This window comes from Erpetoichthys calabaricus, chromosome 1, assembly GCF_900747795.2.
Source record: "Erpetoichthys calabaricus chromosome 1, fErpCal1.3, whole genome shotgun sequence".
Classification (NCBI taxonomy): domain Eukaryota; kingdom Metazoa; phylum Chordata; class Cladistia; order Polypteriformes; family Polypteridae; genus Erpetoichthys; species Erpetoichthys calabaricus.
In genome coordinates, this window is record NC_041394.2 from 285,141,795 (window position 1) to 285,155,796 (window position 14,002).

The following is a 14,002-nucleotide window of genomic DNA, read 5'->3' on the forward strand; positions in this document are numbered from 1 at the left end:
ATTGCCCTTTTATGTTGGCAAAAACATGTTCCAATTTATGGCTGCACACACAAATCATATGGAAATTGAATGTAGTACCTCATTGGTCACTTAATGGCTTCCAGTACAATGGGAATGATGGAGTGAAGCTTGGCCGAGATATTCCTGACCTGTCGGCTAACTACCTGATAAGAGACAACAGGTAGGATATATAAACTGACAAAAAAATAAATTAAAAAAAAGTCTTCAGTGGAAGTAAGTTGTGCAGCATCCATTCATCCATCTATCCTCTTTTTCTTATCCGAGATCGGGTCACGGGGGCAGAAGCTTGAGCAGAGACACCCAGACTTCCCTCTCCCCAGCCACTTCTTCTAGCTCTTCCGGGAGAATCCCAAGGCATTCCCAGGCCAGCCAAGAGACCTAGTCCCTCCATTGTGTCCTGGGTCTTCCCCGGGGCCTCCTCCCGGTTAGACGTGCCCGGAACACCTCACCAGGGAGGCGTCCAGGAGGCATCCTGATCAGATGCCCGAGCCACCTCATCTGACTCCTCTCAATGTGGAAGAGCAGCAGCTCTATTCTGAGTCCCTCCTGGATGACTGAGCTTCTCACCCTATCTTTAAGGGAATGCCCAGACACCTTGCGGAGGAAACTCATTTCAGACGCTTGTATTCGCGATCTCGCTCTTTCGGTCACTTCCCATAGCTCATGACCATAAGTGAGGGTAGGAACATAGATTGACTGGTAAATTGAGAGCTTTGCCTTGTGGCTCAGCTCCTTTTTCACCACGACAGACCGATGCAGAGTCGATCTCATGCTCCATTCTTCCCTCACTCATGAATAAGATCCGGAGATACTTGAACTCCTCCACTTGGGACAGGATCTCGCTCCCAACCCTGAGAGGGCATTCCACCCTTTTTTGGCTGAGGACTATGGTCTCGGATTTGGAGGTGCTGATTCCCATCCCAGCTGCTTCACACTCAGCTGCGAACCAATCCAGAGAGAGCTGAAGATCACGGCCTGATGAAGCAAACAGGACAACATCATCTGCAAAAAGCAGTGACCCAATCTTTAGTCCAGCAAACCGGACCCCCTCAACGCCCTGGCTGCGCCTAGAAATTCTGTCCATAAAAGTTATGAACAGAATCGGTGACAAAGGGCAGCCCTGGCGGAGTCCAACTCTCACTGGAAATGGGTTCGACTTACTGCTGGCAATGCGGACCAAGCTCTGACACCGATCGTACAGGGACCGAACAGCCCTTATCAGGGGGTCTGATACCCCCATACTCTCGGAGTACCCCCCACAGGATTCCCCAAGGGACACGGTCAAACACCTTTTCCAAGTCCACAAAACACATATAGACTGGTTGGGCAAACTCCCATGCACCCTCCAGGACCCTGCTAAGGGTGTAGTGCTGGTCCACTGTTCCACGACCAGGATGAAAACCACACTGTTCCTCCTAAATCCGAGGCTCGACTATCTGACGGACCCTCCTCTCCAGAACCCCCGAATAGACTTTTCCAGGGAGGCTGAGGAGTGTGATCCCTCTGTAGTTGGAACACACCCTCAGGTCCCCCTTCTTAAAGAGGGGGACCACCACCCCGGTCTGCCAATCCAGAGGCACTGTCCCTGATGTCCATGCGATGTTGCAGAGGCGCGTCAACCAAGACAGTCCTACAACATCCAGAGCCTTGGAAGGCATGTTAGTGAGATTGAGGAGGTGTTCGAAGTACTCCCCCCACTGACCCACAACGTCCCGAGTCGAGGTCAGCAGCGCACCATCCCCGCCATATACAGTGTTGACATTGCACCTCTTCCCCCTCCTGAGACGCCGGACCAGAATCTCCTCGAAGCCGTCTGAAAGTCGTTCTCCATGGCCTCGCCAAACTCTTCCCACGCCCGAGTTTTTGCCTCAGCAACCACCAAAGCCGCATTCCGCTTGGCCTGCCGGTACCTATCAGCTGACTCCAGAGTCCCACAGGACAAAAGGGTCCTGTAGGACTCCTTCAGCTTGACGGCATCCCTCACCGCCGGTGTCCACCAACGGGTTCGGGGATTGCCGCCACGACAGGCACCGACCACCTTACGGCCACAGCTCCGGTCAGCCACCTCAACAATAGAGGCACGGAACATGGCCCATTCTGACTCAATGTTCTCCACCTCCCTCGGGATGTGGTCGAAGTTCTGCCGGAGGTGGGAGTTGAAGCTACTTCTGACAGGGGGCTCTGCCAGACGTTCCCAGCAGACCCTCACAAAACGTTTGGGCCTACCAGGCCTGCCCGGCATCCTCCCCCATCGAAGCCTACTCACCACCAGGTGGTGATCAGTTGACAGCTCCACCCCTCTCTTCACCCAAGTCTCCAAGACATGTGGCCGCAGGTCCGACGACATGACCACAAATTTGATCATCGAACTGAGGCCTAGGGTGTCCTGGTGCCAAGCGCACATATGAACACCCCTATGCTTGAACATGCTTGAACATGGTGTTCATTATGGACAATCCGTGACAAGCACAGAAGTCCAATAACAAAACACAGCTCGGGTTCAGATTGGGGGGGGCATTCCTCCCAATCACGCCCTTCCAGGTCTCACTGTCATTGCCCACGTGAGCACTGAAGTCTCCCAGCAGAAAGAGGGAGTCCCCAGAAGGTATGCCCTCTAGCACCCTCTCCAGGGACTCCAAAAAGGGTGGGTACTCCAAACTGCTGTTTGGCGCATACGCGCAAACAACAGTTAGGACCCATCCCCCCACCCGAAGGCGGAGGGAGGCTACCCTCTCGTTCACCAGGGTAAACCCCAATGAACAGGCTCCAAGTCGGGGGGCAATAAGTATGCCCACACCCGCTTGGCGCCTCTCACCGGGGGCAACTCCAGATTGGTATAGAGTCCAGCCCCTCTCAAGGAGATTGGTTCCAGAGTCCAAGCTGTGCGTCGAGGTGAGTCCGACTATATCTAGCCGGAACCTCTCAACCTCGCGCACTAGCTCAGGCTCCTTCCCCTTCAAAGAGGTGACATTCCACGTCACAAGAGCCAGCTTCTGAAGCCGAGGATCAGACCGCCAAGGTCCCTGCCTTCGGCCACCACCCAACTCATACTGCACCCGACCTCCTTGGCCCCTCCCATAGGTGGTGAGCCCATGTGCAGCATTGTCCATCTTAAAAAGGTAAATTAAACAGAGTCTATACATTATATTCATCACTTTTGAGGTTTAATACATGTGTCACTTGAACGCACATTACGTGTGAATTATGCGTGTGAGTCTTCATTTAGCTGCTTTGGCTACATTTCTCTACTTGATCAAAGGTGTCGTCATTTCCTAGTTTCTCAGAAATATTGCATTAGAGTTGCTGTAAATATATTAAAGTTTTCCTGTCAAGTTTTCTTTTATAAATCCAGACTTTTAGGTGGAAAGTTGAGTAGAAACATTTTGGGCCTCTTTATGTACATACCAAGTTTTAGAAATCTGACCCTTGGACAGGTCCCATACTGATAGGGAGCCTATATGCAATCTCCTAACATGGATGTCTCTGGGTGAGTAAGCAGGAATAAGACTAGAGTGCCTGGAGTATAACGTTGATCAGCGAATTTCGCCAAAGCATTGTTCACAGTGAATTTGCTACATTCGTGTCCACCTTTGTTTGTTGAAATATTTGCTGGTTTAGGAGAACTTTTTTCCCCTGTGCCCCATTATGCTTTGCAAGGCCAGCACATCATCCCCTGGAGCTGTAACAACCAACATTGGATGGGACCAACAACTCTGGGTACATGGCCTATGAATGTATAATTAGCCATGTAGAGAGAGAAAACAAACCTTGAAGGAGCCTGACACCCTACCAACACAAAAGAGAATGAGATAGCGGCTTCAATCACGACACGCCACGCCACTTTGAATTTTCTGCCTTTAAAAGACCTATGCATTTTTAGTGACTTTTGACTATGATTTCGGCAATTTCGTTTTGTTTTGACGAAATATGTGCTTGCGGGTCTCTAACTGCATTCTTTCTTTTTTGATCTCATAGCAGCAGGGTGGTATAGTGGTTGGCACTGCTGCTGCACAGCTCAGGTTACCTTTTTGGCCAAATAATCTGTCCAGTATATTTGGCAGATGTTTCTCTAGCCCTCAGGGACACTTTAAAGATGATTGCACCAATATAATGCAGTCAAATCTAGTTTAGGTAGTCCTTCCCCACTGACTTCAATGATATTCACAGACACTTTCGTGATTCCTCCAAACTCAACAACATGGAGTTTGCTCATCACTACTGGAGGAGAACTCACACAGACACATGGAGAATGTGTAGACTGCACACAAATCTTGACAGGGCACAAGATTCCCACTCGAGATGCTGGATCTAACCACTGCACTAGGGGCACACAATACAAGCAAAATTATATACAGTATCATGATAGTTACTATATTTGGGAGGGCAAGCTTGTGGCATCATATTCAAAAAGACTTGAGGCCGTAATTGCTGCCAAAGGTGCATCGACAAAGTATTGAGCAAAGGCTGTGAATACTTATGTACATGTGCTTTCTCAATTTTTTTATTTTTAATAAATTTGCAAAAATCTCAAGTAAACTTTTTTCACGTTGTTATTATGGGGTGTTGTGTGTAGAATTCTGAGGAAAAAAATGAATTTAATCCATTTTGGAATAAGGCTGTAACATAACAAAATGTGGAAAAAGTGATGCGTTGTGAATACTTTCCGGATGCACTGTATATCATAGTATAGACGTAAAAATGTCAGAAGTCCTTCTTACTTGATTTGTATCTAAACAATTATCAGTCTTTTCAAAACTTGAGATTAAAGTTGTTTTTTTTTATTATATAGCAGTCACATAAACTGTAGGGGATCAGTCATTGTCAACCGCCACTGTGTAACTCAAGCAGCTCTTCAGTTAAAATTCAGTGGCATCTCTGCTGTAGAGGTGGACAACTTGCTGTGGCGCCTTTTTTTCTAAAGTAGCAGACCAAGCCTTCCTTCAGCTTCTTAGCTGGCATCTTTGACTCTTCAGCTGCTGTTTGGGGGAAGGCAGTACCTTCTGTAGACTGTTCTGCCATCACTGTCTCCATCGTCACAGCTACTGTTGTCATTATGAAGTCCGCGGTCACATCCTTGATCTTGAAAACAGAAACACTCAATCCTTTTTTGTCAGGACCCCCACCTTCTTGCTGTTTCAGTTATTAACTGATGGGTAGGCAAACACAACTCTGTCCGAGCAACAGCTAGGTCTCTCATTCTTTTCCATGTATGAGTGAAGACACTCACCACTTTATTTGCATACATGGTTGCTTTCTTCGCCCTACAATTCACTTTGGAGTTTAGTCTTATATTCCTTATACAGCTTCTTTATCAGCCTGTTCCACTGTTCCTTAACTGTCTCCACAATTAAAAGCTTATCCCAGTCAATCTGTCTTAGACTTTGCCAAACCTATTTAAACTTTGCCCTACCAAAGATAAACCTAACAGTTTCTGTCTTTGCATTTCCACTTCCAAAACACTGAGAACTGTGTTATATTATGATCCCTAGAACCTAATGGTTCAATCACCTCTACACCCTCAATCCTACCCTGATTACAACAAAAAACTTTTCCTGTCTATCATCAATTTATATTTACTAATGTTTTCAATGTAAGGCTTGACATTGTGTGCTATTGTTATCACGTCTGGAAGTGAAATGCTTAATCTGTAATTATATAATTATCTTATTTTTCGCTAAATAAATACATAATGGTATTGCTAATAATATAAGGTTGAAGAGTGTCCATATAATTCAGATTTCTATTGTTCTTGACAAAACTTAAGAGTTGTTAAAATTCACTATAAACAGAAAAAAATAAAAGTATGTAATTATTTCATTAAATCAAATAAAAAGAACTATTACTTGAAAAAAGATGTTAAAGAGTGAACAGGAGATAGAGCTGTGTCTGTCCTAAAATATCTTGCCACTAATGGACAGCATGCAGTTTTTAATCCATTACTTACCTCCTTTTACTTGCTATTTTTAAGAGAGAATTAAGCTGACTGGCAGGTTGTATGAGTAAGCACATAATAAATACTTCCCAACAGCATGTTACGTTCTTTATATAATTTTAAAAACATTTTAGCTGTCTGTGGGCTTTTTTCTTTTAATAAGATTCACCATGAAGGTGAAGAATTTGTACAAAGCCCATTACAACAATATATTATGTGCTAATGGCAGATTTTGTGCAAATGTTAGAAACATTTTCCTTCACACAAAGAACCGCAAACATACAGAATAAATTACCAAGAAGTGTGGTGGAGGACATGGAATCTAAAACTTCACCCAATGTTATTTTGGAAAATCTAGATGAATAGAATGGACAAGCTTGTTATTCTGATTGGTCTGTTCTCTTCACAACTCGTCTAATGTTCTGATATTTTCACAGGGCTATGAAAATGATGAGTGACGTGAAATGTTATCATTTGGGGGCCTGATTGTTGGTAACGTCTGATAGACTATTGATTAATCCGCAATAAGTGGTGGTTGACTTTGGGCTTTATCTTGTCTTGTGTTGAGGTTCAGTTTTAAAGTGGATGGATTCACATAAAACAGCAGCATATACTGGGCTACCAAAGTATTCTGAAGTATTTTACTGTGCACGGCTGAGTGAATTTTGTTTCTCTTAAAAAGTAAATGTATTGTAAAATTACAGGCAGACGTAACAAATAAAAAGGGCAGAAACAGGACAGTAAAGTATATACACTAAATCCTCCTATACATTCATTTCTACAGGTTTGATTATCCATTATTATTAACTTCTTTCTTGACACTGGTGGTTCCATTTGCGCATATTTGCTGCAGAGTGGGTAGGCATGCACATCAGAAAGAAAAATTCCAAGGGGTCCATCGTATATCAGCGACATGTGAGACTGAATAGTAAAGGGTCTTTGATGCACTTAAATGGCTTAAGGCTGACTGTGTGCTATACAGAACGGATCAAATTCTGTCTATCTGGCACCATGAGGCATGGGTAAGCTATTAAACCCCACAAATGAGAAATTCCCAATCAGTGCGGGTTATAAGCTCATGCTGACAAAGTTTTTGCGCCCTTCATACACACTACCTGTTGCTTCTACTGATTGAATGGTTTAGTGAAGTCCTCGGATCAGCCCTGCTGAAGTAGCTCGTGGCCTCTGGTGAAGCACCTAGAATGTGACTATAGAGGAAGTAAAAGTCAGAACAAGAGCAACTCGAGGGGTAAGAGCATAAGGCCAGTGCATTCTGATGACCCTATCTCCCCACTGCTGGCATTAACCCAGAGCCAGTGCCCTGCCGGGATCTAACCCCATTTTGCCCCAGAGATTGAGAGTTGACTGTACATACACTACTGGACAAAAGTTTTAGGAAACTCAGTTTTTTCAGTTTTTATGTCTTAATGTTTCATAAAATCAAGGCATAGAACAAATAAACAATGTCAAATAAAATCCAAGGAATCATTACGTGTACAAAATTTTATTCATATTTTTGATTCATCAAAGTAACCACCTTTAGCCAAACTAAAGGCCCCATTTAATCCTTTAAGGAATGGCTTTCTTACTGCCACTCGCCCTGTCTATCTTGCAGCACAAAGTCTCCCATTCACAACAGAAACTGAGACTTGATGCTTTCAACCACTGTTAAGTTATGCTTGAAGCTGTGAGGCGCCTATCACACAAGATGCTGACCCTAAGAAACTTGTCTTCTGATTGGAGACTCCAGGAGTCAGGCAGTTACTCTAGGAGAGCTGGACAGGGCCGTAGAAGGTGCTTAACCCATCAGCAGGACCGGTATCTGCTCCTTTGGGAAAGGAGGAACAGGATGAGCACTGCCAGAGTCCTACAAAATGACATCCAGCAGGCCACTGGTGTGAATGTCTCTGACCAAACAATCAAAAACAGACTTCACGAGGATGGCCCAAGAACCCGACATCCTTTAGTGGGCCCTGTGCAGCTCAATTGGCATTTGCCATAGAATACTAGAATTGGAAGGTCCAACACTGACGCCCTGTGCTTTTCACAGATGACAGCAAGTTCACCCTTAGCACATGTGACAGACATGAAAGGGTTTGGAAAAGCCATGGAGAACATTATGCTGCCTGCAACATCGTTCAGCACGACCGGTTTGGTGGTGGGTCAGTGATGGTCTGGGGAGGCATATCCATGGAGAGACGCACAGATCTCTACAGGCTAGACAACAGCACCTTGACTGCCATTAGGTATTGGGATTAAATCCTTGGACCCATTGTCACATCCCTATGCTGGTGCAGTGGGTCCTGGGTTCCTTCTGGTGCACGACAATGCCTGGCCTCATGGGGTGAGAGTATGCAGGCAGTACACACAAACACACACATCTATATATTGTCACGCACGTGCGAGTAGGAGGACATTGTATGGACCAAGTGAAGGTAATTCAATGTTATCTCTGCAGACCAGCTGCGGGAAAACCTGTCTGACTCATCGCTGAAGACGCCACTTCTGGTTCTGTCGCCTTAGAAGGAGGTCACTTCTGGTTCCACTACATCACTTCAGGTCTTGTCAGTTAAAACTGCCATCTTCTCAGACCTCAAGCAGTTCATGTCCGGACTCCATCAGAGACACTTCTGACTACAAAAACCAAACCCATTTCAGCCAGGGATAACATATGGGTGGCTGCCCCAAACATTTTTAAGTGTGTTGAGTCTGATCCTTTCATTTATATATCATATATATATATGCACAGACAAGAAACCAACTAAAAAAGAATGGATAACGGGCATGAATGAAACATGAGAAATGTGAGAATTTTTTTTTCATTTTTCTTTGGATATTTTTCACACCTTTTGCCATTGTCCAGAGCTGATATTTAATTTCTCCATGAAAACATAAGATTAAAACGTTTTCTTCGCTACAAATTACATGGGGTAAGTAATGTATTAAAAATAAAACTTTTCTGTGTAGTATTCCTTTAAGTTATGTATTATGTATCATTTTAGGGTTATTATTTAGGAATTGGGGACATATTATTTTGAATTCTTGGTTACAAACTCTGCTTAGTATTTTAGTCATCATCTCCTCTTCTGGTCCTTTATTATTCCAGACTGCTATTACGATCTCCTTGGCAGACCACTGATGTTAAAATTCACCCTGTATTTTATTGGATTATGTTTTCAATTTGTAAATGTATCAAGCATGAGCATTAACTCTAAACATTTAAATGGATCTCAGAATACCTCACCAAACTGTTCAGCAGAAAAAATTGAAGACAACGAGGCACATTAACAGATATTAATGAGTCATTTATTTGGAGTGTAAAATAATAAGCACAAATCCAAGTCTGCAGAATCTATGTTTATAAAATAATTAAATGAAAAAGGCAACTGCTGGAAGAAAACTTAATAAGAAATTGAGGGCACTTGCCCTAACATCTTTGTGAAGCATGGCAAAATTCTGATTATAAAAAACTAGAAAAATAAACCAAGGTCCTTGACAGAATTATGCAAATCATATGATTTTTTCACTTCCCAATTTGGCAGGCATAGTTTTAGGATTTCTTGCTTGCTGACCTCTTACCCCTCCTATCTACTAGAGTAGGCCAGATGATAAATGGTGACCTGTATGATCACCATCTGGTCACACAGAGATGAAAGTTGCTAAGCTGAAACTTTTGTCCTTGATTAATCATTCCTGGATTCAAAGTGCATATTTAAAAGTATTTAAATTGCAGTTTATGATAAAGTACAGTTCTTAACAATGACACTTGGGTGGTGCCAGTTATAGAAGCTTTTCTGAATTTCAACTAGGGTGTTTTTATTTTTTTTTTGAAGAATACTAATTTGCCAATATGTAATAAACTATCTAATCAATCCTCATTTTGCACTGCAATTTTCTCACTTCAAACAATCAAAAAGCACTTTACAAAGCAGCTCACAATAACACAGACTACAAGATGGTGTACTTTTCCAGAAGTAGGCTTATCAAACTATTTTTACTATTCTATTTCACTATATCCTAGACCTATAACAACAAATAGCTTTGCTCTCTTAGTTAAATTTAGCCTATGTATGGATATTCAGATAACATGTTAAAACATTAACACAAATTTTAGAAATGTGTTGGCATCACCTTTAAAGACTAAATAAACTCCCATTTCCCATCTCTGCATTAGGATTCAGGAAAATACTTACTTTGATAAATCTTGCAGATTAGTGTAGATAGCATTACTAAAATAGTGACTGTGTTTCCTTCTGTGCAGAGTCTGCATGTTGTCAGAGTGGTTGTTTCTCTTTCAGGTCCAATGATTCAATTTCTTCCCCCCACAGTACAAAGATTTGGTTTGGCTGGTTGAGAACTACAAGTTGTTCCAATTCAGATATGCAAAAAAAAAAACACCACATCTGTGACAGGCCCATCACCATGTCGGTCAGGAAATGATTCTGCTTCCCATGAACCACTGTAGGAAAACTGTGTACTGAAAGTGGATGAAACAATCAACTTTTGTGAATGATTCCATTAAATGACTATATGACTATAATAAAATTCTATTTTTTCATACAGCTGTCTTTAATAAAATGGTGTACTGCAGCTCTATTTTTCCATCCACCCATTTCCTAATTCACATAACAGTATCCAGTTCAGAGTCTTAGGGAAACTTTTCAGATAAAGAATTGCCTCAGGAGCCACTGACACAATTTTTTCATTGTTTCAAACTCTTAACTACCTATCAATTTTCAATGGAGCAACCGGATTAAAAATTGGACGCTCTTTTTTAAGTTGTATTTTTCCTGAACTTATCTCAAAATCTTTTTTTGTCCCAGTTAAAGGCCCAAGCCCTTCCTTTTTAATATCATAGCCTGAAGATACCAACTTCTGAATTCGAAATTGTACAATCTGTGAAGTTAGCTCCAAAATTGCTGGGGTTTGTTTTATTTGACCCAAAGTTATGCCGCTGTTTAAAAGTCCCTGCAAGCGTTCCATTAATACAGGAATTGGCAGGGACAAAATAGCTGGGCATTTGAGGATAATGTCTTTTATTGTTTGATCATTGCAATTTAAAGATTTCTTAGTATATGCCAAATTCTCAGCCATACTGCTTACAGAAAGCGCAGAGATAAATCCCTTTAGTTTAGTCAGCAGTCCAAAGATCTCTGTGCTGGTAAACCCTGTCACGTGAAGGAATATTAAGTTCTCCTTAATTATACTAGGATCCTTAATTAAAATAAAAGGGTCTAAGCTCAAAAGTTTTTGCAACCAAGGCCTCATATTGGTCCTAAGTCCACCAAGTTTCATATAACTGTCTGTTAACGTGCAAATCATCTCTTTGTTCTTTTCTACAGGATGGCTAAAATTCTGTGGTGCACTTGCTATCACTTTACTGATTAACTTCTTGTTTAAGCCAAGCTCTTTAAAATACTCAATGTTGGCTTTCAAGTTGTTAGAGTGTCCAATAGTGAAGAAGGAAGATGGGAATTTCTCAATAATCATCAACAGTTCCTTCTTGTTAGAACATACCAACTGCCATATCTCCCTTTGCAACTGGACATCAGTAGGAGTACAAAGAACAGCTTCTGGATATCGTTCAAGTATGGAAGCTATTTGTGTTTTATCAGCACCCATTTCTCTTAAAAACTCAGCTGTTTCATTCACATAGGCCACTTGATTTACCAATACCCATCTCTTCAATTGCCGAACTTTACTAATATTCACTTCTAAATTACCAAGAGAGTCTATAGTGCATGCATTTTCAGTTTCAGTACCTTTAGAGCTTAGCAGTCTGTATCCATAACTCTTCTTTGTGAAAGACCGGGTGAAAGACAAGCAGATTTGTTGTCTTTTGTAAAAAAGACATAATGAAAAAGTAGCCACTCTGAACATGTTTAAAGGTGGGTAGAGATATATTTCTGTAATGTCTTGCAGCACAGAATGAGCTCAGTTATAATCAATCCTTTAACAGTTTTCACATTTTCCATATATTGCAATTCTTAGGAAATATACTTTAAATAAAAGTTCAAAAGTCATGGTGTAAAAGCTGAGGTGAAAATCAGGATATATTTATAGTCTACTTCCATTATCTTCAAATGCGGCATTTCTAAGGAGAAAAAAAGAAAAAAAAAATCATTAAAACAGAAATCAATTTTTATGTTGCTGAACCTAAAATATTGCCTATTAGCAAAGGAACATGTAAGAACTAAATGCACAGCCTCATACCTCTTTATTATATGCTCTTATGTACCTCAAACATTAAACTACATATTGTATTTGGCAAAAATTTTAAAATTGGTTTGAAATCAGTAGCTGCATACCTTAATGAATGACGCATTCAAATATACAGTGGTGTGAAAAACTATTTGCCCCCTTCCTGATTTCTTATTCTTTTGCATGTTTGTCACACAAAATGTTTCTGATCATCAAACACATTTAACCATTAGTCAAATATAACACAAGTAAACACAAAATGCAGTTTGTAAATGGTGGTTTTTATTATTTAGGGAGAAAAAAAAATCCAAACCTACATGGCCCTGTATGAAAAAGTAATTGCCCCCTGAACCTAATAACTGGTTGGGCCACCCTTAGCAGCAATAACTGCAATCAAGCGTTTGCGATAACTTGCAATGAGTCTGTTACAGCGCTCTGGAGGAATTGTGGCCCACTCATCTTTGCAAAATTGTTGTAATTCAGCTTTATTTCAGGGTTTTCTAGCATGAACCGCCTTTTAAGGTCATGCCATAGCATCTCAATTGGATTCAGGTCAGGACTTTGACTAGGCCACTCCAAAGTCTTCATTTTGTTTTTCTTCAGCCATTCAGAGGTGGATTTGCTGGTGTGTTTTGGGTCATTGTCCTGTTGCAGCACCCAAGATCGCTTCAGCTTGAGTTGACGAACAGATGGCCGGACATTCTCCTTCAGGATTTTTTGGTAGACAGTAGAATTCATGGTTCCATCTATCACAGCAAGCCTTCCAGGTCCTGAAGCAGCAAAACAACCCCAGACCATCACACTACCACCACCATATTTTACTGTTGGTATGATGTTCTTATTCTGAAATGCTGTGTTCCTTTTACGCCAGATGTAATGGGACATTTGCCTTCCAAAAAGTTGAACTTTTGTCTCATCAGTCCACAAGGTATTTTCCCAAAAGTCTTGGCAATCATTGAGATGTTTCTTAGCAAAATTGAGACGAGCCCTAATGTTCTTTTTGCTTAACAGTGGTTTGCGTCTTGGAAATCTGCCATTTTTGCCCAGTCTCTTTCTTATGGTGGAGTCGTGAACACTGACCTTAATTGAGGCAAGTGAGGCCTGCAGTTCTTTAGACGTTGTCCTGGGGTCTTTTGTGACCTCTCGGATGAGTCGTCTCTGCGCTCTTGGGGTAATTTTGGTCGGCCGGCCACTCCTGGGAAGGTTCACCACTGTTCCATGTTTTTGCCATTTGTGGATAATGGCTCTCACTGTGGTTCGCTGGAGTCCCAAAGCTTTAGAAATGGCTTTATAACCTTTACCAGACTGATAGATCTCAATTACTTCTGTTCTCATTTGTTCCTGAATTTCTTTGGATCTTGGCATGATGTCTAGCTTTTGAGGTGCTTTTGGTCTACTTCTCTGTGTCAGGCAGCTCCTATTTAAGTGATTTCTTGATTGAAACAGGTGTGGCAGTAATCAGGCCTGGGGGTGGCTACGGAAATTGAACTCAGGTGTGATACACCACAGTTAGGTTATTTTTTAACAAGGGGGCAATTACTTTTTCACACAGGGCCATGTAGGTTTGGATTTTTTTTCTCCCTAAATAATAAAAACCATCATTTAAAAACTGCATTTTGTGTTTACTTGTGTTATATTTGACTAATGGCTAAATGTGTTTGATGATCAGAAACATTTTGTGTGACAAACATGCAAAAGAATAAGAAATCAGGAAGGGGGCAAATAGTTTTTCACACCACTGTACTTGCTCTTCTACTGTATACTGTTTTGATTACTTCTTTGACAAATACAGACTTTGTTTGAATAAAGATCAAAGTCTGCTGAAAAGAATTAATTTGTGCTTCATGT

General features: G+C 41.7%; 1 protein-coding gene across 1 annotated transcript in view; it reads right to left on the minus strand.

Moving 5' to 3' along the window:
* Positions 1 to 9,487: 9,487 nt before the first annotated feature.
* The window catches only part of mterf2 (mitochondrial transcription termination factor 2), a 39,305-nt gene continuing 34,790 nt past the window's right edge, over positions 9,488 to 14,002 (minus strand). Inside the window, exon 3 of the mRNA XM_028816002.2 lies at positions 9,488 to 12,047. Coding sequence (XP_028671835.1) covers positions 10,676 to 11,833 — 1,158 coding nt within the window. The 5' untranslated portion in view covers positions 11,834 to 12,047 and the 3' untranslated portion in view covers positions 9,488 to 10,675. The remainder of the gene's footprint in view (positions 12,048 to 14,002) is intronic.